Source organism: Salvelinus fontinalis, chromosome 25, assembly GCF_029448725.1.
Source record: "Salvelinus fontinalis isolate EN_2023a chromosome 25, ASM2944872v1, whole genome shotgun sequence".
NCBI classification, from domain to species: Eukaryota; Metazoa; Chordata; class Actinopteri; order Salmoniformes; family Salmonidae; genus Salvelinus; species Salvelinus fontinalis.
In genome coordinates, this window is record NC_074689.1 from 11,273,457 (window position 1) to 11,300,109 (window position 26,653).

General features: G+C 45.9%; 1 protein-coding gene across 5 annotated transcripts in view; it reads right to left on the reverse strand.

Annotated features, from left to right (window-relative positions):
• The window catches only part of LOC129822836 (supervillin-like), a 60,305-nt gene that overhangs the window by 25,031 nt on the left and 8,621 nt on the right, over positions 1–26,653 (reverse strand). The window contains exons 3-18 of one of the 5 annotated variants that reach the window (XM_055881281.1): positions 24,369–24,460; positions 21,162–21,222; positions 20,851–21,002; positions 19,683–20,457; positions 15,654–15,737; positions 12,848–13,873; positions 12,127–12,324; positions 10,047–10,081; positions 9,216–9,280; positions 7,951–8,087; positions 6,931–7,026; positions 6,072–6,234; positions 5,762–5,938; positions 5,356–5,445; positions 2,538–3,123; positions 1,347–1,575 (exon numbers count right to left, since the gene is read on the reverse strand). In XM_055881281.1, the coding sequence (XP_055737256.1) occupies positions 1,347–1,575; positions 2,538–3,123; positions 5,356–5,445; positions 5,762–5,938; positions 6,072–6,234; positions 6,931–7,026; positions 7,951–8,087; positions 9,216–9,280; positions 10,047–10,081; positions 12,127–12,324; positions 12,848–13,873; positions 15,654–15,737; positions 19,683–20,457; positions 20,851–21,002; positions 21,162–21,222; positions 24,369–24,460 (3,966 nt within the window). Of the gene's footprint in view, positions 1–1,346; positions 1,576–2,537; positions 3,124–5,355; positions 5,446–5,761; positions 5,942–6,071; positions 6,235–6,930; positions 7,027–7,950; positions 8,088–9,215; positions 9,281–10,046; positions 10,082–12,126; positions 12,325–12,847; positions 13,874–15,653; positions 15,738–19,682; positions 20,458–20,850; positions 21,003–21,161; positions 21,223–24,368; positions 24,461–26,653 lie in introns of all 5 variants that reach the window. The other 4 variants (XM_055881280.1, XM_055881282.1, XM_055881283.1 and 1 more) reach the window with 4 other exon arrangements.

Below are 26,653 nucleotides of genomic sequence, written 5' to 3' on the forward strand. Positions count from 1 at the left end.
TATACACTGCTCAAAAAAATAAAGGGAACACTTAAACAACACAATGTAACTCCAAGTCAATCACACCGCTAAAGAATTTGTGACGCGATGTGACGCCAATGATAGATCCTTCATGCACTTCATGGAGGATTCAAAAGGACACACACACTTTGGAAGTCATTGGAAGCACATGTTATTCCATTATGTCATCAATCAATTTAAAAGCCAATAGTAGCCTGGTGGGTTAACTAACAGCAACCACTCAATGGCCAGCTTGTTGACCAAACTGACAAACTGACTGAAACAAGCTTATGTAATTTGATTGGATGTGTGAAACCACTGGTCGGTAATACTGTTGTACTGGAAACATTCCAATTCCCTAAAGTAGATTTAAATTAATACATCCACAGTCGGCATTCCCCAATTCCTCCAGAACATGACAAAACAACAACTGGCCCCGACTACAATCGACAGCTACAGTAGTTCATAAAGAGACCAGCCATCTAGATCCACTTCTGAAAATGCTTTTCTGAATAACTGAAGTCAACGGAAACGCCTCCGTATATTGCTTAGCGATAGACCTAGTTCTAGAGGATGACGGTACATTTCGCGGAGACCGAATCTCGTCGATGAGGTTAAGAGACCTATTACGACAGAGATGACAGTAGAGCTACATTCAAATCCAATTCAAACTCAATTTCTGCTGCCACTAGTAATATCACTCCGTAGAGGTGGCTAGCTACCGTGGCTATAGCAGGTTGATTTGCAGCAGCAGCGACAGGAGACAAGCTCACTTTCTCCCTCTAAAAGAGACTAGAGGAATGTTTTTTTTTAGTTAGAGCATCTCTCTCTCCATCTTTTTCTCTCGCCGACCTTCCTCCTGGGGTGCTCGGCACCAACCAACCTAACGCCCAAAATAGATTCCTTGAACTCACGTCAAAACGAACCCAACGGTCCCTTGCTTGCTCTCGCTCTCTTTCCTTCCACCTCATTTGCAACCTACATTCCACAGTGAGAGTCAAGGTGAGGCTCTCACTCTCACCATCTCTCAAAATCAAAAAGCAGTCTTTTACAGTCCTCAGAACAAACGCCGATACAAGTCGACAAGCATTAACACACCGACTGAGTCACGAGGGTCATTATCCAACACAAGTCAACAACTCAAAACAAAAATGAAACACAGCATTCACAAAAACGACACAGCCCGTTCAGACAATGATGTAATTTGCTCTCACATGTGTACACAAAGAATGAGCAAAGTTGCCTCGCAAATAAGAATTACCCAAACAAGCTGCACGGAGACGACTACTGCCTAGAGGCTTTGCCTGGTCAACCCAGTGTTTCTTTGATGAGAAAGCGGGGCTCACCTGTCTTTGATGGACATCTGTCTAGCTGACATGGCTTCGGAGAGCTCCATGTCCTCCTGCTCCGACTGGACCAGGCTGTGTGTGTGTCCCAGACCACTGCTGCGGTCCGTGTGCGTGTCCGCTCCGCCCAGCTCCTGAGACAGCTGTGTGTGTGGAGTGAGAGACACACTCCTTAGTGGCCCTGCTGTTACTGCTGTTCTCAGCGATGACACGCTGGGCTCCGGCAGGTCTGCACACACACACACACACACACACACACAAAGGCATTAGGAGAGCTCCAAGCACAATCAATAACCAGCAGGGAGAGCAAAAGCCATATCAAACACACAATCATGTTGACATGAACACACGCACACACACACCAAATCCACTCACTTATCAAGAAGCTGGAAGCGGCTGATGAAAAGCGGCCACTAAGTGTTAAAAGCCTCAGCCTAGTTTCTCCTCTAGTTGTGTGAACACTAACAGAGAGCCTCCCTCTACAGAAGCCACAACGTAACACAGTCCACTAACCAGTAAGTGTTCTTCTCTCTCTTCAGCTAGTTCTCCCTCTGTGGACCCCTGGACACTACTAGCCCTCCTCTCCCAGTCTTTCTCTCTATGCCTCTTTGCATCTAGCAACTGGCCTCTCCCTCCCTCTGTCTGTCTGTCTTGACATATTTCTTCTGACTGGTCCGTGCCCTAGCACACTGAGGGGATAAGTCAAACGCTGATGCAGACTGATGAGACAAACAGGGGCGAGCCAGCTAGCGTCTACCCACTGTCAAATAAGGGAAAGCTTGAAGGGAAACCACAGCCAGTGTGTGTGAACATAATTTACAGACAACAGGAAATGTGTTTTTTTTAACGAGAGATCAAGCCTCTGGTACGTGAAGTGTGGTAGTATTAGCTATGTTGACATATGAGTAGTGTAGATGGATTTACTATACAACAGGAGCATAGAAGTGGGTGCACCAAGACACAGACAGCTAACATGATCTGTCGGATGACCGGAATGGGAAATTAATTCATAAGACTCACACACACACACACACACCGATGATCACTCATATGAGGGAGAGAGGAGAGAAAGAATTTCTAAGAATTTGAAGTGGATTTTTAAAAAGTATGAGTGAACAAGAGGCAAAGTGAAAGAAACAGAAAAGACATCCTTCCTACGGTCAGGCTTGTTCCCCTAGAGGCTTATCTTACCAGTGCTGATGACCTTTGACCCAAGTCTATCTGGGTCCTGCAGTTCTTGTGATAACGGTCTTAGATAGCCCCTCTGCTCCTGGTGCAGTCTCTGGTCCTGGCTCTCTGATCTCATCAACGAGCGCTGGGGCTCCACACCCTCACCTCTCCTGGCTACACGCTGCACCTCCTCCCACTCCGTCTCCCCAGACCAGGCCGGAGGCTGGGACAGGGGCGCCTGTCTGACAACTCCCTCTGGAGAGGGCAGCTTCCTCTTCCCTCCTCCCAGACCGTGCTCCTCTTCTTGGGGGAGGACTGTGGTCGTGTCAGCCTGGTGGCTTTGGAGATCCAGAGAGGCCTGGTGGTGGGGGCCGGGCACAGACTTCCAGACGGCACTGAAGGGTTCTGTGATCTGGGTGGGAGGACTGGTGTGGCGGGGGATGGAGCTCTCGTAGTACCCAGGGTTGGGTGCAGCGAGAGCGGCCTCGGCAGGGCTACCCCCGCAATCCCTGGCCAGGTGGTTGTCCCCTGCGTGGTCTGTGGAGACCGTGGCCCCAGGTCTGAGAGCTGATGAGGACAGCTGGTCGAACCTGGCTCCGGCTTGGATCTATGTGGAGGGAAAAGAGGAGAGGGAGCGAGATAACAGAGAGAGCGAGTGATCAAAGAGCAGGGAGAAAGAGAGGAAAAAAACAAGGTCAGCTGGAGAGGACGGAAGTTCACTCAGCAGAGGCGCTCGAACGCCCGGTAACAGAGGCAGCAAGGCTACCAGACAGACAATGGATCTCTAGATAATCACGCTGACTAATCAGAGTGACTCATTGCACTTCCTGCCCGTGTGGTTCAAAAGAAGTGCAGTCTGGCTAGCCAATCACAGCCCACATCACAAAGCCATGCCCGACCAGTCATGTCGCCCGCCACCCCACCCCCCTGACAATCACAAAGCACAATGAGTCCAGGGTCATATTCACTGGTAACCAAAAAGAAGCAGACTGAAACAGGGAGTGACCTAAGAACCACTTGTTTTCATTTTTGGTTGCAAAACCTTTTGCTACAGTCTGCACTAATGAACAGAACCCAGATGCAGCCAACATTCTGAAGGGCAGGATGAGTTCAGCCACCCACTCTCGCTCTCTATTCACAGAATCATGCTCCAAGAATAACGCCGAATCAGTATTTTCAAGGACGAGGGGATACTGACGCAATCATCCATTAATTTAGCATTGATCCAGAAATGTCACTTCTCAACTGACAAAAATATGATAAAAAATCAACAAAAAAATTTGATGTTACTCAAAGCAAACACCTCAAGATGTTCCCTTTTAAGAACAGTCTCATCTTTGTGGTGACATCATTTCCACATCCTGTTGTGGTCTGAAGATGTCCTACACATGAGTAGTATTATGATTATTCAGTGGACAGCATCAAGTTCAAGGACATTCCTCATCTTCTAAGTCAAAGGACAGATTTCACTAATCACTTTTACGATGGACATAAAAACCGGACATAAAAACCCGTTTCCTCCGAGGTAAATCTGCTCAGATTACAACACTACTTTTAAGAGACGAGTTTGTTTTGGAGAGGAAAGTAGTCGGACCTCAAAGCTCTGTCTGAACAAGCTGTACTCGTACCTTGAAACCATTAAAGGAGTGAACAACGATAAAAGGTCCAATGGCAGCCGCTTTTATCGCAATATCAAATCACTACTGAGTACCGTACTGTGATCGTTTCTTTTTCAACATTTTGATTGAAAACAAAGATGGCTTCTTAGCAAGAGATGTTTCTCAAGCAAGTATTTTGCTTGGACTGTCGAATTAGGGAGGGGAAAACTGAAAAACGAGCTGTTACTGGCAGAGGTTTGGAAGTCTTTCTTGATTGGTCTTAGAACTAATTTGCCGCGTGGTGATGTCACCAGGCAGGCCAAAACTCCATCCCACCAAAACAGGCTGACATTTCAGGTGATCTTTTCAAACAGCTCTTACACATCATCATTTCCACAATTGAACACTATTATTCCAACCGCATAGTGTGGAGATATATTTAAAACACAGGAAAATCAGGTTTTTGACTGCGCGGAACCTTTAAGAGTTACTGTGCTTCAACCCTATAATGTATGGCATACTAACCAGTCCAAGAAATCCATTCATTCGTCTCGCTCTTTCAGCCACAACAACCTTGTTTCTAACACAGTGACTGGTGGGAGATGAACCCTGGCTGACAAATACCTGCATTCAGTCCGTCCCTCCAGTCAGAGAATGAACCAGGGATCAGCCCTTTGTTCTCCTCTCCTCCACCACAGAGGGTTCTTTCATGCCAAAGAGCAGCTCAGTGAAATATTGGGAATACGGTGCCATTTGGGACTAAGCCATTCCCAGCCTTCGTCCGCACATCACACAACAATGTCTTCGTCACAGGCCAATGAAGAACTAGCAGCAGAACGTGAATATTGCGTGCGTATTGCAATCGGGTTTTCTTCAAAAGCTTCTAGGGCATGCAATGCCACTGTACTCCACCTTCATATGAAGCAGCCCCAGATTAAATCAGAAGAGGATCCACACTCAAAACATTTCTCTAATGAAGCTGACGTTCTAATTTGGGTCAATGCACCAGTTCTGAGTGCAGTGGTTTCAAGAACCACATGAAACGGCCTCATGATAGACTGAAATGGGACGCTTGTTGCTTTCCCAGATAATGCTATTGCATGTTCTATAAATTGTTCAACAAATCGACTGCAAGAAGCACACGGACGATGCTGAAGTGTTGCCAAGAGCCAAGCCAGTTGCAGGTAAACGCAGAGACACTGGTGAGCCAAAATGGCCGCAGTGCCACGGTAGAGCCTTACTTGTGTAATGTCACTCTGGCCCTGAGGGACTTCTACTGGGCCCTCGTCACACAGCTCCTGTTCATCAAAAGTGTCTGTGTCTGAGGGGTCCTGTTCCAGAGATACATACAGTCTCACACACTTAGGAAAAAGGTGTGCGAGTTCGAGTGAAACATTTTTGAAACGATATTAAACAGGTTGCCACAAAAAAACAATGGGTTATGTTGAAAGTGGGATAAGAGGGTTGAATCAACGTTAGAACGAGATAAGGAACAGCCATCTAAGGGTTATAGTAAATGATTACAGCAATGATCACATCACACAGATACAGATAGAACCCCTCCTACCCGCACCATTTACTGTAAATAAATACATCTCTGTTCCTACCGGCACCATTTACTGTAAATAAATACATCTCTGTTCCTACCTGCTCCATGTCTCCCAGGGTTATGGGCTGGGTCTGGTAGCGGGCGTTGGCCCTGCGCCCCCTGGTATCAGGCCTGGTCCGGGTCACCCTGGTAGCAGGCTGGGCCAGCCTGTTGAACAGAGCCATCTTCTCTGCCAGGCTGAGGGTGGACAGATCTGGCTCTGCGTCCCCATGACCCTGCTGGGTTTTTGATTCGTTTTACAATTTAAAAACAATTCAACCACACATGTCGATACAACACATTTAAAATCATTGAGGATAACACAAAAAACACATTTCCATTGTGGTCCTATCATTCATCAATACATACATAGTGCTGGGCCTGGGTCTCCTCGGGGGGAGAGGAGGTGGTCTGGAGGAGCATGGAGGTGGTGTGCTGCCCCTCCCTCTGGACCTCCAGGGCATCCTGGACCCGCCGTGCCTCCCTGGCCTGCTCCTTGGTCGCAGCGCTCCGCTGTGAGGACGCCTGCAGGCTGGGAGGAGGAACACCCACAGAGGAGGAGACGGGGGGGACCGGAGAAAAACATGAAGGCAGGCCGGAACATGCAGGCCAGAGAGCCATGCTACACACAGAGAGACAGGGTGTACAGTCCAGTGCAGAGCCCACAGGGTGGACAAATACACTATCATTGTATTGCCCGGTTGACAAAGCACAATCTCTGTGCTACATCTTTTGAGAGGTTGAAAGAGATCTGGGATACCATGAATTTGACAACAGTGTAAGATCATAAAGGGTTAAGAAAATAGAAAATTGAGAAATGTTTGCAACAGGTTAAACATGCAGGTTGTTCCCTCAAAATACACAAGGGGGCGCCACACATCCAAAGACTACTCCAGACCTGGTGAGAACAAATTTATAGTAACGATTTCCACAAAACAAAGGTTAATATAACCAAACACAGACTCTGTTTGGACCAACTGCTAGTCCTCTTCCAAACACAACAACAACATTGAAAAACCAACCATGCATTCAACCAATGTAGCTGCTGTTAAATTGTAGCCTAGTCCCAGATCTGTTTGAGCAGTCTTACCAACTCTGACCATTTGAGTTGGAAAGACTGCATAAAACAGATTTGGGCCCAAGCTAGTGAGATTAGTGCCTGGGCCAGGTCAGGATGACCCCTAATCTCTAAAACACTATGCACACGCGTGTGCTGACGTGCGTATACCTGTACGGTGTCACAGTGCAGCTGACTAGTGTGGGGCTCGGTATGCGTGCTAGGGTCGTATCGACAGACACAGTTTGTGACGAGGGAGTCGGGACACTTTACAGTGAAGGTACAGACAGGGACAGACAGAGGGGACAGAGAGAGTCACACGGGGACACAAGTGACAACAGGAAGAGAGAGAGCACAGAAGGAGAAGAAAAGATCCAGAAAATTCTTTAAAAGGGCAAGGAAAACATAAAAATAATGGAATTCCTCTGTAAATGAAGATGGTAGACTTCACAATAGGACAGAGTATAGCGAGTATATTGTATAGTGGATATTTTCTAAGGATCAGTGGCAAGCCCGGTGACTTGTTAGCCACTTTCTCCATCCTCCCAGTATTAACCAACTGATTGGAACCAGCAGGCAAATCACATATCATGTTCTCAAATCAAAACACTGACTGTGGCAATCGATCAACAAAACGGCTCCGTCCCAAATGGCACCCTATTCCCTACACAGTGCACTACTTTTGTTTTGACCAGGGCCCACATGGTGCTGATCAAAGGTAGTGCACTGTGTCGGGAAAAGGGTGCCATTTAGTACGCATAAAAGGTGGTATATCAAATAGGAGAGATGGCCAACAGGCTAGGAATGTGAGAACAATATATTGGAACATACAGTATGCCAGAATTAACATAGCACCTGATTCACATTAACTGTGACTCAGAGAGCCAACAGTATCACCTCTCAGAACAGAGGGAGTGACACTTCCTAGAAAAAGGGCTTAGGTTTGAGGTTTGGGTTTTGACGGGTAACCCATTGCTATTGAGTCTGTTTCCTAACATGTTGACATCAAAGGTTGAGGTCACATTTGACATTTTACGGGTTCATGGATTGAGGTTTAAAACAACTAGCCCACACTCCTCTCCATCTCTTCCACCACACAGGCAGCTGAGAGAGAGGGGGGAGAGAAACGGTGGAACGGAAGGATGAGGGAATAAAGAGATGGAGGGAGAGGGAGGTGTACTTGGGACTTACGTGGCAGCAATGACCACCTCCTCAGTGGTGACTGGCTGGGTACGGGAGCGGTCCTGGATGCGTCTCAGTCGCCTCTCGATGGCCGAGTTCCGGGACTGGGGTTTGGGGGCTCCCCCGTCAGTGTTCCTCTCCAACTCCTGCGGAGGCCATGCACGGAGACCAAAGTAATGTGTCATAATTTCAACGCAAAGCTCAAACTATCAGTTAAGGGAACCCAATAGATCAAATATATATATATTCCAACATAGTTCCAATACAGACTAAAGAAACATGTTCAGTTAACCAGAGCCTCTGGAGATGCCCAAGTACCTAATCAAAAGAGCGTAAGAATTGGTTGTTGCAAGGTTTGTTTTTGTAAATCTTAAGGAAGGCATTTGCATAGAGAGTGAATGTGGACTTTGTCTTAAAATATGAGGAAAGAGTTAATAATGATGTAGCCCAAGATGTTAGCATGAGACAGATTGAAAAGAAAGCACATGATCACTGTGCTTGACCTAGCCCGAGTGCCTGCAAAGACGGTCTATCTACTGACAAGATACTAACGTCTCCATTCTAACACATGGAAATCAAGGTGTGCAAAGGCAGAAGGTGTCACCCGCGTCCACTTATATCAGTACATTCTTGCAAGCATTACAAAACGTATATTTGATCAAATAGGCCTCACATAGCAAATTAGCAATTACATGTTATGTTGACCGAACTCAAAACTCTCATTGACTTCCATACAAAAAATACACACTTCTAAAACTTCACGGTACATTTTTGGGGCGGGTCAGCTCTCTCGCTTCGCCTCGTCCCCTCTTGTGCCAGTGTGCTCTCTTGCCAACTCCTTGTGGAATTGCCATGCCAAGGACAGCAATGGAGTTGGCAAGAGCACAAAGGCTTGACCCGCTCTGCTTGAGCAAACTATGACTTCAGTTAAAAAATATGCTGTCTCTGTGTTATTACTATGACTTGGACAGCTATGCACTTCTTGACAGTATATTCCACATGCAAGTTGGCCAAAAGACGACTCCGTATGGAAAAGTAGACAGTTTCAATGCTTGTGTAGTTGATTAGTAGCATATTTCTCTCCGTCGGTATGTGTCAGGCCTAAATCAAGCTCAGAGTCAGCTGCTCCGCTCACAGCGATGTGTGGAGTAACTGAGTCACAGAGAAGGAACGCTGTGTGTGTGTCTAAAAGCTCATGTCCACGCCTTGCTACCCCGAAGCAAAGTAAACACAGGTGAGAGAAAACACCAAAGCAACATTGTGTTCTTTCGTACCCTGAAGAGAGACCGCTTGGCTGCAACACTCAACTTGGCCCTCTCATCCAACTTCTCTTCATCCGCTAGAGAGCGAGAGAGAGAAAAGACAGACAGAGAGAGAGAAACAGACAGAGAGGGGAGGAACCGAGAGAGAAAGATGAGCAAAAATCCAAAGTATCAAATAGAGCCAGATTCTGAGAATCTTGAAAACCAATTCCCATAATAAAACAGCTTGCTTGAATCATGAACAAAACAGTGACTTTAAATACCAGTCCAACGCCTAAAAATTGAAGTACTACAGGTCAAAGGTTAATAATCATCACCATCTGTAATGTGTATAAAACAAAGACAAGCTAAACCTGCACTGATGCAAGTGACCGCAGTGTGTTGAGGCAGACCGAGCAGCAGAGACAGACATACAGGTGTGATCTGAGAGGGGTACGGGGGGGGGACGACTACGTCCCAAATGGCACACTATTCCCTATGTAGTGCGATACTTTTCACCAGAGCCCTAGTCTGAAAGTACTAAACTATATAGGGAATAGGGTACCATTTCAGACACACTGCAGGACAGTATGACATCACCTTGAAAGCATCCCCTTTGACTGATGCCGCACTACACTGCTGACTGACTGAGGGTGGGTATTAAACCGTGTGTGTGTGTGTGTGTTTATAGGAACCAGATGGATGAATAGTACTCTGCTCAGTAAAACCGTAGCCATGTTATGCTACTGTGAACACCAATAATGACTCTATAAAACTAGTTCAAATGTTTTTATTTTCGACTTTTCTAAGCTAAGCTACTAAAGTCCTTTTATCTTTTCCCAGTGAAGTTCAAAAGGAACTTACCTTCAGTGCTGGGTAGATCTGGGCCCAAACTAGACCTTCAGGAGACAAGGCAAAGAAAAGGAAAAACCAGTACTGAAGCAGTGAAATTCACCAGGACTCACATATTATTAATCCATTATCAAGTGGTAAGAAATCGATGGTAAAGGACTGCTACCGTGAGTACAGCTACCAGAGAAGCAGTGGAGCGATTGAGAGCAGACAGAAAGCAGCAACCACAGGGGTAATGTGATGGGGTAGGTGGTGCTCAGAAAGTACACCGGCTAAGTCCCAAATGGCCCCCTATTCCCCATATAATGCACTACAATAGGCCTCTGGTCAAAAGTTGTGCACCATATAGGGAATAGGGTGCCATTTGAGACGCATGCACAGAAATCAGATTGCAACAGAGAGAGTTGTCCTGTCTAAGGCATTAGACAGCATTACAGAAATAAGTCTGCTGAGAGAGAGAGGACTGCTAGACCTTAAACAGTAAACAAAAGGAGTGATTCATCCGCCCGCGGGTCACATGAAATATCCACTGGCAGGATAGACTCAGCATGCAGGCGGCAGACCTTTGGGGTAAAAATCTGTTAACCCACTGTTCCCTGGGCGCCGAAGACATGGATGTCGATTAAGGCAGCCCTCCACACCTCTCTGATTCACAGGGGTTAGGTTAAATGCGGAAGACACGTTTCAGTTTTAGTTGTACAACTGACTAGGTATCCCCCTTTCCATTTCTAATCACCTGTCTAACTTTATAACCGCCTGTCTAACCCGGCTGAAGAGCGCAGAGCCTCCGCACATTCCACTGGCTTCCGGTTGAAGCTCACATCCACTACAAGACCATGCATGGTACTTACCTATGGACCAGCAAGAGGAACTGTCCCTTCCTACCTTCAGGCTACGCTACAACCCTACCCTCCAACCCGAGCCCTTCGTTCTGCCAGCGCAGGTCTCTTGGCCCTCCCACCCCTACAGGAAGGACAGTTCCCACTTAGCTCAAGCTCTTTTCTTTCCTGGCACCCCAATGGTGGAACCAGCTTCCCCCTGAAGCTAAGACAGCAAAGTCCTTTCCCATATTCCCAAAAAACATCTGAAACTGTACCTCTAACGAGCATCTTAAAATAATCCCCCCACCCCGTAAAAAAAAACACAAGTCTTTCCTGAACTAACATCGCACTTCACTTTTTTCACCTACTGATATACAAGTAGATAAAGTTGAGGTAAAGTGTACTTATTATGACTGAGATATTTGGTTGTCCCACCTAGCCATCTTAAAATGAATGCACTAACTAAGTCGCACTGGATAAGAGCGTCTGCTAAATCAGGGTTTCCCAAACTCTGTTCTGGTGTCCACCTGGCTGCACGTTTTGTTTTTTTGCCCTGGATAAGCCTGTGTGCCTATGTACATGATATGTGAACACAAACATGCTGTAGGCTAGTGTGTGTGATCCACGGTTGATTTAAGAAAACTCATGGTCTAGGGTTGCAAAGCTACCTGTAATTTACCAAAGTTACCAGAATGTTTAGTAATTTTGGTGATTAACAGAAAATCGAATTATACTTGAATAACAAACATTTTTATTCATATATAGTATACCTTTTTATATCCATGTCCATAAGTTTGTATTATATAGACTATATAGTTCAAGAAAAACTAGCCTAATTAATGAAAAAAAAACAACGCCATTATTTTGGGCTATTGCCTTTTTCTGAAACTGCCACCAGTTTGAATACATGTGATAAGGCCACACAGAGGGCCAGAAATAATTAGCCACCTGCGATAACCTGAAGTAAAGTTTCCAGTAATGTACCCTCCCTTTGCAACCCTACTCATGGTCTAAACTAACACTTCCTTATACGACCCTCTCTGTAGTATTTTCCTAAGGAAATAAGGACTATATTCGCCATGCATGAACACACCCACACGGCCTACAGTACATGCGGCCTGAGAGAGAATGCATAGGTTTCTGGATGAGCCTGTGAAGTGTGTTCCTTCACAGCAGACTACTAGCCACTCTCTCTAGTCTTCACCCATGGGAAGCGAGGACAAATTCTGTTTGTGCCATGCGTTAAAAAAAACACAGTACACACACTGTACCTATCAGACAGCTGTCTCTCAGCCGAGGTGATGGGCTGGGTCCTAAACCTCTCGGAAGTCTTTCTACTCTCTCCAGGGGAGATGTAGAGTCTGGGCCTGCGCCCCCTGTCTCCCCTCCACGGGACATCCGTACTGTCCCGCTGCCCTCTCCAGGGGACCCCCGTACCCCCCGGGTACACCCAATCTACCTCTTCCTCCCTTCGGGGCGCAACGCAGACAGGGAGAAGGGGCGATGATGAAAGGAAAGAGAAAAATAGCAAGGTGAGGGAACGAAAGAAAGAGCAAGGAAAGATATGCAGTCATTTAACAGAGGCGAGCTTCCACACAAAATCCCAACCCCTGATTTTTTACATTGGAGGAGCAGTGGAAGCCATTGGCATGCAAAGATTTGCTTGGTTGGCGACTACGTCGTGTTACACACAACACACACCCCATATTGTCCATCAGCTAGTCCAGGCACTCAGCCCAAGAGAAAGCAGCAGTCAACCCCCCCCCCCGTGAAACGCTCTACTGCTAGCGTTAGTGATTGGATGAGTGTTTCTACTATGCGTTAGTAGAAGAAACCCTGTTCAGAATAATCACACCGATTATTTCAGTCAGGAGGAGGTTGGTGTTAGCTAGGCAGGGCAGGGCAGCGAGCGAGTTCCTGATAGAAGCCAGCAGCAGCTCCTAGCAGAATGGATTGTAGAACAGCACTGTACTACAGAACACAACCACCTACAGCTTCGGTTTCCTGACGACTGGGGCAGTAGCAGTCGTAGCACCCTCCAGGTAGGAGTGGCGAAGCTTGGCTACAGATACACGAGCGTCCCTGGTCTCTGGTGGGCTCTGGTCTCCGTTACTGACCCCATCCTCACTGGCCCATTGTTGCAGGACTGCTGCCTCTCTGACCCACCCTGGCCCTGGTTCTTGGGTCTTGGGGATGGAGCCTCTAGGGGCCCCAGTGTCCGACGTGGGGCGCCTGGAGGAGACGGGAGCGTCTGTGGTCATGGCTCCTCCCCTGGTCTGAATGTAAATGGCGTCGTCATTCCACGGTTGTTGGCGCTCCTCTGAGGCTCTGACCTCTGCGGCCAGCAGGCGGGAGACATGTTCCCCTGTAGGTCTGATTGGTTCAGGGTCTGGTTCCTCCAGTCTCATCCTGGTTCTCCCTCCTCCCATGCACCCTCCTCTGGGCCCCTCCGGCTCAGCCTTCCTCCCGTGTCCTACTCCTTGCCCTTCTCGGGCCCTGCTGTAGCCAGCCTGCTCCTCCTCTCCCCTGCTGCCCCTCCTGGGGCCGCTGCCACGCGGGTCCTCTGTGCTCTTCTCCCTGCGTCTGATCTCCGATGGCAGCACAGCTTTCCTGCTCTTCAGTAGTCCCTCCGTCCTCACTTCCTGTCTGCCCTCCCTATGGGCGCCCCTCCTCTCCTCATCCACCTCTCCCTCTATCTCCTCTTCCTCCTCCGGCTGAGGCTGTTGGGGCTGCTGTGCCTTTGGACCGGGGCCGGTGTCCATGGACAGATAGCTGGGGTCATCAATCAGCCCAGAACGGGTGAGCTGAGGCTGGGGGTGAGAGTAGGCTGGCTGTGGGCCTGGAGGGTTGGTGGTGGTGTAGGGTGGAGCCTGGGGGTCATGGTGGTGGGCTGTGGGGCAGGTGGTGGCCCGGGGCTGGGGGTGTCTCCTGTACAGGGGGGCCTCAGCAACACGGTGGCCCAGCTCTGGACTCTGTCGGATTCCCTCCTCCCTGACGAGTCTCTCCCTAACTCTGATTCTTCAGGGAGAGACCGAGAGGGTTAACAACTCGCTGCAGTTTGTACTGAAACTCAGAGTGCAGCGAGAAAAGAGAAATGGTGAAAGCCCAATACATCCCTTTCCTCAGCCATAAATCATTCCCTTTCCCCTCTACCCCTCCTCCCTCTTATTAAAGTGTTTCTCAATTTATTTATTTATAGAAAACGGTCAAAATGTCAACAGTATCACAGATATCCCCAGAGAAAATACAGTCATATGAATGTACTGTAATACCATCTGACCAGTGAGATACTAATGCAAAATGCATGAAGAACTAAAACAAACAGGGAATCAATTGGCTGCAGAGCACAGTCGGACCACATGCTGAATGGTGGTGGGGGTTGGTTGGTAACATGCTAGGCTAGCTAGCAGCCGTTTCTCAGGTGGTGGCTAATGCAACGCTAACAGTAGCACTCGCATGTGATGGTTGTGGGGTTCTGGGAGTAGTCCCTCCCTCTCCTCTTCCTTCTCTCGTCACCCGTCTCTACTCAAGGTCAGGGAGGACTCTTCCACAACAGTCTTCCACAGCTGAGTAGGCCTGTGCCTGGATTCACAGAACACTTCATTTCTTAACTGCCATTTTGCCCTTACCTATAGACTTAAGAAGAAAGTTAAGCAAAGTTGCTATTGCTTGTATTAGATTGTGTTTTGTGAATCTGGTGGGCAACAGGGCCTAGCACTGACTGTGGAAGGTTAGCTCACTGCGTCTGCTTTTCTCCTCATCTTTGAACGACATTCCTTTATGACTAAATCCAGAAGTCCTCGCTAGAGGTTCAGCTGTTCTTCATTCTGTTAGGCTCACAATTCTAGACTGATATCTGATGTACTGCAGAGAATCAGACAATACGTGACTTTACTGGCATCACCCTCACTTGTGGCTTTTTTTGAACGCCGTCTATTTACAACCCATTTGGGATTTGTGGCTGATTGTAGGTTGATCTGGTCAGAAATGGATCATATATCCTACCATAATAACAAAGCCTTGTCAATTCCACGAATAAGGATTGACATACACTCAGAATCTCTTTTGGACTGCTCTGTCGTACCCATAAGAGTACTACTGATCTGAGCCCAGTTTAGGGTTGTAAAATGGGCCGGTTTTCCAGGAATCCTGGTTGGAAGATAACTTGAGTTTACAAGGGAATAAGCAAGAAATCAGAGAACCCTCGAACCAAAAGTTAACAGTAATTTTGCAACCCTAGCCAAGATCTAAGGAGATTTAGAGTAAATGTTTTGGGGTGAAAATGGAGCCAAGTCAGCAATACTAATAATAATTGCAGCTCTAATTTCAAGTTCCTCTGACTGTGTGTAGGCCTGAGGGATATAGACTGTACAAGATCTATTTGCTGAGTCAAGGCTGGGAAAGGATTGGGGGATGAGCCGCGACTAAAGGGTTTTCTCTCACGGTCCGACTCCCAGCATCATCCTTCATCCTCCCTTCTCCCTGAGACAGTCTGGCCTAGTCAGTAGAGAAACAAGAGGGAGACTCCTGCAATAGAGCACTTACTGTAAGTAACGCGACAACTCTATAAGGCATTGAGATAGAAACGGCTTTAGAGTCACTGGACAACACGAACAGGGGCGGGGAGGAGGGGGGGGGGTAATTTGGTCAGTGAAATGAAAACACAGCAACACACCCATTAATGTTGATGAGGAATGAGGTCTGATGTGACGGTGGCATAACGGGCTCGGTTAAAAGATGGGAATGTGGAGGGAAGGGAGGGAGTGGTGGAGGGAAGGGAGGGTCAAACACCCTGTACCTGGAGGGCCAGTTGATAAGGGATTGGGTGTTGCCTTCTGAATCGGTCTGGAGGAACCAATTGCTGGTTAGTTTCACCTCCGGGCTGCACCAATGGGATGGGAGACGCAGTGAGTCAGCGACACTGGGGGCGGCATCCAAAAGGGCGCCCTATTCCTTATGTAGGGAATAGGGTGTAATTTCGAACGCACCCTGGGTGAGTGAGTGGCTAGGCCGCCCCGAGCATTTCACTTGTAGCACAAACACAACTGACTTCACATTTAGCATGAACAGGAAACATCCATCCATCTGCCTTGTACTTCAGTGGATATCCCATTCTACTGGGAGCTCAGTTATCATTCTGGTATTTGGAGAGATGTCAAACTATGAAACAATGACTCCTGTCCGGGAATGTTCATCGAAATGAACAATGAAGAGACATCAAATGGGGCTTGGGAAAATGATAGGACACAAAGACATGACGCACACAGCAGCATGTATCGCAATGCACAGTACCACACGTCTATGGAAACTTTGACCTGCAGTAGATAGTTTGTGTACCGATATGTAGGCTACGTATGCCTTTTTTAAAGTGATGTACTTCTGTCCTTGAAATGTTCTGGTCTATTAAATGTTCTGTATAATGTCATGTTTCATGTGGACCCCAGGAAGAGTAGCTGCTGCTTCAGCAACAGCTAATGGGGGTCCTAATAAAATACCAAATAGTAGACATTCAACTGATGTATTGTGTACAATGTGCAGCAGTAGTCCTGCGGGTGAAAACAGCTCGTTGATGAGAGGTCGAAGGACAACGGAAAGATTCGGGCAAGCTAACAGGAGGGCAAGCTAACAGGAGGGCCACAAACAGGAGGGCCACAAACAGGAGGGCCACAAACAGGAGGGCCACAAACAGGAGGGCCACAAACAGGCAAATAACAGCATATTGCAACAGTGGTGTGCCGAACACCATTTCGGATCGCATAACTCGTCGATCCTTGTCACATATGTTGCATTGCTGCAGATAACCACACCGGGTTCCACTCCTATCAGCTAAAAACAAGAAGTAGCGGCTCCAGTGGGCATGTGATCACCAACACTGGACAACTGAGGAGTGGAAAAATGTTGCTAGGTCTGACAAACCCCGGTTCTTGCGTCATGCTGATGGCAGTGTCCGGATTTGGCGTAAGCAGAATGAGCCAAATGGACCCATCCTGCCTGGTGTCAACGGTACAGGCTGGTGGTGTACTAGTGTGGGGAATGTTTTCCTGGCACACGTTAGGTCCCTTGAAACCAATTGAGCAACGACTGAACAACACAAAACTGGCCACTGAGTGCATGTCCTTCATCTGTCCTACCAGACATCCAGAGCCATGCCCTCACCCAGCAGAGGGCAACAGCATGTGACTCAGAGGGTTTTCTAAGAGAGCGAGCGAGAGCACGAGCGCTTGAACGAGAGAGAGAGATGGAGAGCGGAGAGCTGCTCCGTGTCTTAAACTCTAAACTCTTTCTCCAGGTGGGCGGTGTGGCCTTGCTGGCTTTCATCTGTGTCTCTGTATGTGCTCATAGTTCTGACCGAGGAGTCACGGCGCGCCCCGTAACCCAACACCCATCCTGATGGCTAACGCAACACAGCCGCTGCCAAGTTTTGAAAGCGGAGAGAGAGAGGGCGGAGAGAGAGATGCAGGTGCCTTGTGGGATGTGGAATGGGAGCATGTGTCTCTAATCGTTTCCCCTCAGTGAGTCAACGTTTAGCACCAGCAGGCTACAGCTAGCTGGCTGTTAAAATTAGCCTGAGGGACTGAGGAGAGAAAAAGTCCATGTCTCCAGACTAGACACAACACTGCATTGGACCATGAATCCCAAATAAAGTATCCCTTAACTAACATCTAATAGTGTCGTTGTTGGAATTGCATTGTATCAGCAGTCTCATAATCTGGGCTTTTGTTGACTTTGGCTCAAGTGGGTTGTGCAACTGTTCAGCGAAGCAACAAATAAAGTTGCTCCTTTAGTTTGATCAACTATATCCTACAAGTCGCTTTTCAACCACCTGAATATTCTGGCACAGAAAGGAAATACATGCAGTGCCTTCAGAAAGTATTCATACTCCTTGAATTATTCCCCATTTTGTTGTGTTACAGCCTGAATTAAAAATGGATTCAATATATTCTCACCCATCTACACAAAAATGTGAAAACTTAAGACGTTTTTGAAAAATGTATTGAAATATAAATCTCAACTAAGTATTCACACCCCCGAGTCAATACTTTGTAGAAGCACCTTTGGCAGCGAGTACAGTTGTAAGTCTCAAAGCTTTCCACACCTGGATTGTGCAACATTAGCCTATTATTATTTTCAAAATTCTTCAAGCTCTCTCAAATTGGTTGTTGATCATGCTAGACAACCGTTTTCCGGTCTTCCCATATATTTTCAAGTTGAGTTTTGACAAAAATAACTCGACACCGAGGGAATTCACTGTTTTCTTGTTGAGCAACTTCAGGGTAGATTTTGCCTTGTGTTTTAGGTTATTGTCCTGCTGAAAGGTGAATTAATCTCCCAGTGTCTGGTGGAAAGCAGACAACCTGGTTTTCCGCTAGGATTTGCCTAACTCCATTCAGTTTATTTTTTTATCCTGAAAACCTTCCCAGTCCTTAAAGATTACAAGCATACCCATTACATGATGCAGCCACCACTATGCTTAAAAACTTGGAGTGGTACTCAGTAATGTGTTGTATTGGATTTGCCCTAAACATAACAATTTGTATTCAGTACAAAAAGTTAATTGCTTTGCCACATATTTTGCAGTATTACTTTAGTGCCTTGCTGCAAATAGGATGCCTGTTTCCGAATATTTTTATTCTGTACAGGCTTCCTTCTTTTCACTATCAATTAGGTTAGTATTGTGGAGTAACTAGAATGTTGTTGATCCATCCTCAGTTTTTCCCCCATCACAGCTATTAAATGGTGTAACTGTTTTAAAGTCACCATTGGCTTTAGTAGTTTCCTTCATCTCTGGCAACTGAGTTAGGAAGGACGCCTGTATTGTTGTAGTGACTGGGTGTATTGATACACCATCCAAAGTGTGATTAATAACTTCAACATACTCAAATGGATATTTCATGTATTTTTTTTGTTCTCTCACCCATCTACCAAATAGGTGCCCTTCTTTGCGATGCAATGGAAAACCTCCCTGGTCTTTGTGGTGATGGAAAGTCACTGCTGGACTGAGGGACCTTACAGATAATTGTATGTGTGGGGTACAGAGATGTGGTAGTCATTTAAATATCATGTTAAACACTATTATTGTACACAGAGTACATGAGTCCATGCAAATTATTATGTAACATGTTGAGCACATTTTTACTCCTGAACTTATTTAGGCTTGCCATAACAAAGAAGTTGAATACTTAATGACTAAAATACATTTCAGCTTTTCATTTTTAATTTATTTGTAAAAAAAAATAAAAAATGAAAAACATAATTCCACTGGCATTGTGTGTAGGTCATTGACAAAAAAATCTGTAATTCATTTAAAATTCAGGCTGTAACAACAAGAAGGTGGAAAAAGTCAAGGGCTATGAATACTTTCTGAAGGCACTGTACATGCAGCAACATCAAACACGATGCAGCAACAACAAAAACTGGACCTGGGAGGACTTCAGCTGTGTGTAAACCCTGTTGGATTGACTGAGCCTGCTGCTGCATGCACAGATTGCTCTTCCTTTATGCTATAAATTATTGTGTGCATCCCAAATGTTACCCTGTGCCGTATTTACTGCACTACTTTTGACCTGGTCAAAATAAGTGCACTATATAGGGAATAGGGTGCCATTTGGACGCAGAAATGCTCCTGCCAAGAGGACGACCTTGTGAGAGTTCTGTTAAAGGGATCAAGGAGACTGAGTGCGTGTGAGAGAGAGGGAGAGACCGATGATCCCTCTCCTTCTCTCCATCTGTTTTATTTACAGTAAGGGAAAAGATACTGTACAGAGAGAGAACCTTAACAATAGGAAGAGAAAGAGGACTAGACAGTGTAGTAGGTCGGTCCACTCACCCCTGTCTGCCGAGGATGTTGTGGGCCTGCTGCTCTATGAACAGATCCCCAGGGGACACCCCCTGTTTGGGGGAGGGCAGCGAGGACTTCCGGGTCGTCTTGGGCGAGCTGGGGGGCACCCCTGTGATGGTGTAGTCGTTAGCGACGGGCACCTTGGCCGAGGTGGGCGACGATGACGTCACATCCATGTAGCTGGCTGAAGAGGGAAGCGGCGGCTCGAGGGCACTGATGTTCCTCTCCTGCTGCCCCGCCCTGCGCTGGTTCTCCAGGTTCATCACCCTCTCCCTCTCCGTGAACGAGTCCACCCTGGGTCGCCCCTGGCCAGGCTCGCCGGAGCCTTGTGGCTGGGGGGCCACTCTCCCCACCCTGGAGCTGCCTGAGGTGTAGGAGGGTTCATCCCCCACAGACTCCGCCCTGGGGCGTGGCTTGACATTTGAGTAGCCCTGCTGCCTCACCGAAGAGATGTCAGACTCCTTGCGAACACGGGCGGAGCCAGATCGGGAGGAGAAGTGATCGGTGGTGGCGTCTGGTTCCTGGTCCAGAGACATACCGTAGCGCTCGGCCAGCTGTCGACGCCGTTCCGCCTTGTAGCGAGCAATCCGATCTGCCTTGGAGTCCAGGTCGGTACCTGCGGAGTCAGAGCTGTAAATGGGTTCAGTTGGGACGGTCTGGCCCTCAGGCCGGCTCCGGGCTCTGGACTGCCTCTCTGGAGCAGTGATCTGCTGATGGGTCATCATCTCTGGACTCTCCAGGTCCTCCCTACTGTAACACTGCACTGTGGCAGGGGATAGACAGAGAGAAAATCTTTAGACCAAATCTACACAAGTAATACACAGTGTACAAAATATTATGATAATACAATAGCTAGCAGCATTAGTTCAACGCTTTCATATCTTGACAAATTTTGAATTGACAAATGTAGGATGTTCTGAGGGCAAAAGGCGCAACAATTTTTGTAAGGTGTTCCTAATGTTTTGTACACTCAGTGTATATAATGCATGAATTCAATGCATGTCTTTCAAATGACCAAGCTCATATCCAAAAGCGTGGGTCGGGTTTCGATAATTATATACTATATGGAGCTCTAGCAATGTCAAGTTCTGTGATTCTGTGGGTCGTGCAAGTAGCTGAACACTAGGTACAATGTGTGCGGGTTAGTGATCCTCACCGACACAGGGGTCACAGGTGTCCGAGGCACGTGTGTAACGGGGTGTGTCTTCCTCTAGCAGCCGATTGGTCACTAGGCCGGGGCAGCTGGGTAATATGGCGGGCTGCACCTCACTTTCTATACCCTCCAACCTCCGGGCAATCCTCTCTTTCCTACACACAGAGTCAGACACACTGACTGACATGACAGAACACCCGTTTGAATGGCCACATGCTGAGGACACACACACACGTTGTTATTCATCACAGTCACCACTACAATAACTGCTTGCTTCATTACATGGTTGAAGGAGCTGAATGTCGTAGTCGTACCTGTTCATTTCCCAGCTAGTGCTTGGGCTGATGCTTTCAAAACGCTTCCTCAATTCTGAAACTGGATGGATGAAAACAAAGTTAGGTACAAGAGGAAAAATGTGAGAGTTATCACATCGAGTTTATCAATTCCCAATTCAGTAGTCATGATAGGAGAAAGGCATCACAGCAGATGAGGTTGGACAGTTTGAGCTCATTATCCAACAGAGTTGAATGTAGAGTTTAAACAGATCTGGGACCAGGCTACTTTCACATCTAGATCTGTTTGTTTGTGGGTCTTGTTTTTGAACTATAATGAGGTGACGATTCCTCCAGCTACTCTGTTCTCTACAACACAGTGACAAATCGCTGATAGAGACATTCACAAGGAACTGACAAAATCTGCACGCCGCCTCAACAATAAAAGATATGAAGTCCAAACTGCAACTGACTAATTGACGGAGCATAGGAAGTGGTTATACATACGTGCAGTTGAAGTCGGAAGTTTACATACACTTAGGTTGGAGTCGTTAAAACTCGTTTTTCAACCACTCCACAAACTTCTTGTTAACAAACTATAGTTTTGGCAAGTCGGTTAGGACATCTACTTTGTGCATGACACAAGTACATTTTCCAACAATTGTTTACAGACAAATTATTTCACTGTATCACAATTCCAGTGGGTCAGAAGTTTACATACACTAAGTTGACTGTGCCTTTAAACAGACATTTACATTTACATTTAAGTCATTTAGCAGACGCTCTTATCCAGAGCGACTTACAAATTGGAGCGACTTACAAACAGCTTGGACATTTCCAGAAAATTCGTCGCTAATCAGAAGACACCTGCTCCTTTTCTCATACCCTATCACATCCCCTTTCCCTTGGTTTAAAAACCCTGTCAGTTGTTTTCTTGAGCTCGATCTCTCTGTCATGCAATCTCTCTGTCAATGCCATTTCTCTCTAGATCTCTTGTGTTTTGCAACTACATGTCACTTTGTCCGTTACCCTGTGAGTATTGATTTGTTATGTTGTTTGACTGTTTGTTTGATGGTGGTAAAAGGGAGTACCAAGACAAGTCGCCCATGGGCATACACTACCCGTAGGAATACTTTGTCTAAGAACACTAGTTAGAACTGGGCGGACCACCCACTGTATTTTTGGTTAGTTAGCTAGCTGTTGTTGAAGCAGGTAGTCTAGCTTAGGGGTGTTCTTGGATATTTGTTTCTTTCCTTTGGTCCAGCTCCCTTTTCTTGCCCCCCTTTACCGTGTGTTTACCAAATAAACCTTGAGTGTTTGACGGTAATTTAGTTGTCTGTGGTTATTTCGTTCTCACTGTTACCTTTTCACTACTATAATTTGCATGAGTTATGTTACAGGTCTCGTTACCACCACCCCTAGACTGCCGGGCAAAAGGGATTCGTAACATTATGGCTTTAGAAGCTTCTGATAGGCTAATTGACATAATTTGAGTCAATTGGAGGTGTACCTGTGGATGTATTTCAAGGGCTACTTTCAAACTCAGAGCCTCTGTTTGACATCGGAAAATCAAAAGAAATCAGCCAAGACCTCAGAAAACAAATTGTAGACCTCCACAAGTCTGGGTCATCCTTAGGAGCAATTTCCAAGCGCGTGAAGGTACCACGCTCATCTGTACAAACAATAGCACGCAAGTATAAACACCATGGGACCACGCAGCCGTCATACCGCTCAGGAAGGAGACGCGTTCTGTCTCCTAGAGATGAACGTACTTTGGTGCGAAAAGTGCAAATCAATCCCAGAACAACAGCAAAGGACCTTGTGAAGATGCTGGAGGAAACAGATACAAAAGTATCTATATCCACAGTAAAATGAGGTCTATATCAACATAACCTGAAAGGCCGCTCAGCAAGGAAGAAGCCACTGCTCCAAAACCGCCTTAAAGCCAGACTATGGTTTGCAACTGCACATGGGGACAAAGATCGTACTATTTGGAGAAATGTCCTCTGGTCTGATGAAACAAAAATAGAACTGTTTGGCCATAATGACCATCGTTATATTTGGAGGAAAAAGGTGGAGGTTTGAAACATGAATACTCCTAGCTCCCATTCGAAAAATTGACTGGAAAAATAAGCTCAACTGTGTCTGCTGCAGACGTGATACCCTCTTGTCATGGCTTTGAAACGCCTGCTCAACAAAACTGCCGACAGACTGTGGTGTTAAAACTTGCAAAAGTACTCTACAAGAGGCTGTGAACAAGCGAATCGGTGGCATTCTCTCTGAGCCTCTTTACTGTGGCGCCACCATGCTCAACACTAGGTACAAGGACCACCTCTTCAATGCAGACAAACAGGGTTTTACGTGAAATGTTAGACACAGCTGGACAAGATGGAAACAGACAGTGACAGTGCGCACCGAGGAAGAGAGGCAATGGACAGACAGAGCTGAAACTTCACTGCTTGACATGCATGATAAAATCCTGGTAGAGAATGAAACCACTGAACTAATTAACAACAAAACAGCAAGTAAGTGAAATAAATAGATTTTGATTACGTATGTCCCCATTACCAGTAAAACATAAACGCCAACAAAATAACCTTTTGGTCAGTGTGTGTGTGTGTTTCAACTATTTAACTGTGCTAGAATGCTTAAAAGGCCGCAAAAATTTTTAATAACGGTTATCGGTATTGGTTTTTCTGGCAAGGAAAATATTGGATATTGGTGTCGGCCAAAAATGTCATATCAGTGCATCCCTACTTTTACCAGAGGGTTACTGCTCCTGTCAAGAGTCTTCAAACTCCAGTTCCCCCATTTGAACCAAACACAAACCTCCAGGACTACACACACCATGCCCTCCTAGCACACACACACACACACACACACACACACACACACACACACACACACACACACACACACACACACACACACACACACACACACACACACACACACACACACACACACACACACACACGCTGTTCATTTAAAACCCCACAATAATATCTCTAACTGAACCTTATCAAGGCAACAAGTGCCATCAAACAAACCTTCCAACCAACACAGTCGCACAATAGAAACCACTTCCCTCAGCCACATAACCCTGGGAAGTCTGTCAGAGAATGCATCCCAATGGCTCCGGATCAAAAGTACTGCACTATGAAAAGCAATAGGGTGCCATTTTGGATGCAGACTTTGTCAGATAGTCATGCGTTTCATGCAGCACAGCAAGCTCAAACCACGAGTCACCTTTGGGGAGTTTTGCCAAGAGCTTGACATCTATATCCTTGGTGTTCTTGGCTGGGTCGTCCTTCCCCTCGAACGAAAACTCTTTCTGGAAGCTGCAGAGGGGGCAGAAATAAAAACTGAATAACTCAGTCAGAACAGGTTACGTTTCAGTAAGGAGAAATTAACAATCTGATTATACTCTGGTGGCATCCCAGGAGACTGAAAAACAGCTTCCATCTCAAGGCCATCAGACTGTTAAACAGCCATCACTAACACAGAGAGGCTGCAGCCTACATACAGACTTGAAATCATTGGCCACTGTGATAAATTGATCACGAGTCACTTTAATAATGCCACTTTAATAATATTTACATATCTTGCATTACTCATGTATATACCGTATTTTATACCATCTATTGCATCTTGCATATGCCACTCTGTCATTGCTCATCCATATATTTATTTGTACACTACCGTTCAAAAGTTTGGTGTCACTTGAAAGAAAAGCACATTTTTGGTCTTAAAATAATATCAAATTGATCAGAAATACAGTGTAGCCATTGTTAATGTTGTAAATGACTTGTAGCTGGAAACAGATTTTTTTTTACAGAATATCTACATAGGCGTACAGAAGCCCATCAGCAACCATCACTCCTGTGTTCCAATGGCACATTGTGTTAGCTAATCCAAGTTAAGCATTTTAAACGGCTAATTGATTATTAGAAAACATTTTGCAATTATGTTAGCACAGCTGAAAACTTGTGCTAATTAAAGAAGCAATAAAACTGGCCTTTTTTAGACTAGTTGAGTATCTGGAGCATCAGCATTTGTGGATTCGATTGCAGGCTCAAAATGGCCAGAAACCAATTATTTTCTTCTGAAACTCGTCAGCCTATGCTTGTTCTGAGAAATGAAGGCTATTCCATGCGAGAAATTGCCAAGAAACTGAAGATCTCGTACAACGCTGTGTACTACTCCCTTTACAGAACAGCGCAAACTGGCTCTAACCAGTTAATGTTGTAAATTACTATTGTAGCTGGAAACAGAAGTGGGAGGCCCCGGTGCACAACAGAGCAAGAGGACAAGTACATTAGAGTGTCTAGTTTGAGAAACAGACGCCTCACAAGTCCTCAACTGGCAGCTTCATTAAATAGTACCCGCAAAACACCAGTCTCAACGTCAACATTGAAGAGGTGACTCCGGGATGCTGGCCTTCTAGGCAGAGTTGCACAGAAAAAGACATCTCAGACTGGCCAACAAAAAGAAAAGTTTAAGATGGGCAAAAAGAACATACACCGGACAGAGGAACATCCCGGAGTCGCCTCTTCACTGTTGACGTTGAGACTGGTGTTTTGCGGGTACTATTTAATGAAGCTGCCAGCTGAGAACTTGTGAGGCGTCAATTCCACCGCAATTGTCGCATAATCTATTATTTCAGACCAAAAAAAGGTAACATTGTTTAGTGCATTTTATTTCTTCAATATTGGGAAGCTTTACCGCAAATTTGCTTTCCATAAGGACTGTCGTGACTTTTTTTTATGCATCAAGTCATTCGTCCACATTAAATGGTTGGATGGAAACCTGATAAATACGTCTGCTGTTTTGATCATTAAATGGAAATAAATGTGCTGAAAACATGTTGTCTCACCATTTAAAAAAAGACTGAGAACCATCTATAGGTCTAGGATGAAAAATACCGGAGGTTTGGCGCAGGTACAGGTTTGAAGCAGGTACATGCGACTAGCGCTACCTAGCAAAAAAAGTCAAACTATCTATATAATAAGATTTCCAATATGCAACTAGCGATTCTTCCCCCCCATTCACTAATTGTCAGAGGTTATAAGGGGATCCAAATGTAAAAATGTTTAGCATCTTCAGAAGTGAGATTATTTTTGAAACATTTAAGAATCTAAATAGCGACCAGTGAATCCTGGTCCAAGTTGCTCATACTATCAACTAAAATGAAATTCTTTATCAAAAGTTTGTGCATTAATTTTTTTTATTATACTGAACAAAAATACATGCAACAATGATGGTCCCATGTTACATGAGCTGAAATAAAATATCACAAATGTTCCATATGCACAAATACATATTTCTCTCAAATGTTGTGCACAAATTTGTTTACTTCCCTGTTAGTGAGCATTTCTCCTTTGCCAAGATAATCCATCCACTTGACAGATGTGGCATATAAACAGCATTATCATTACAAAGGTGCACCTTGTGCTGGGGACAATAAAAGCCCCTCTAAAATGTGCAGTTTTGTCATACAACACAATGCCACAGATATCAAGTTGAGGGAGAGT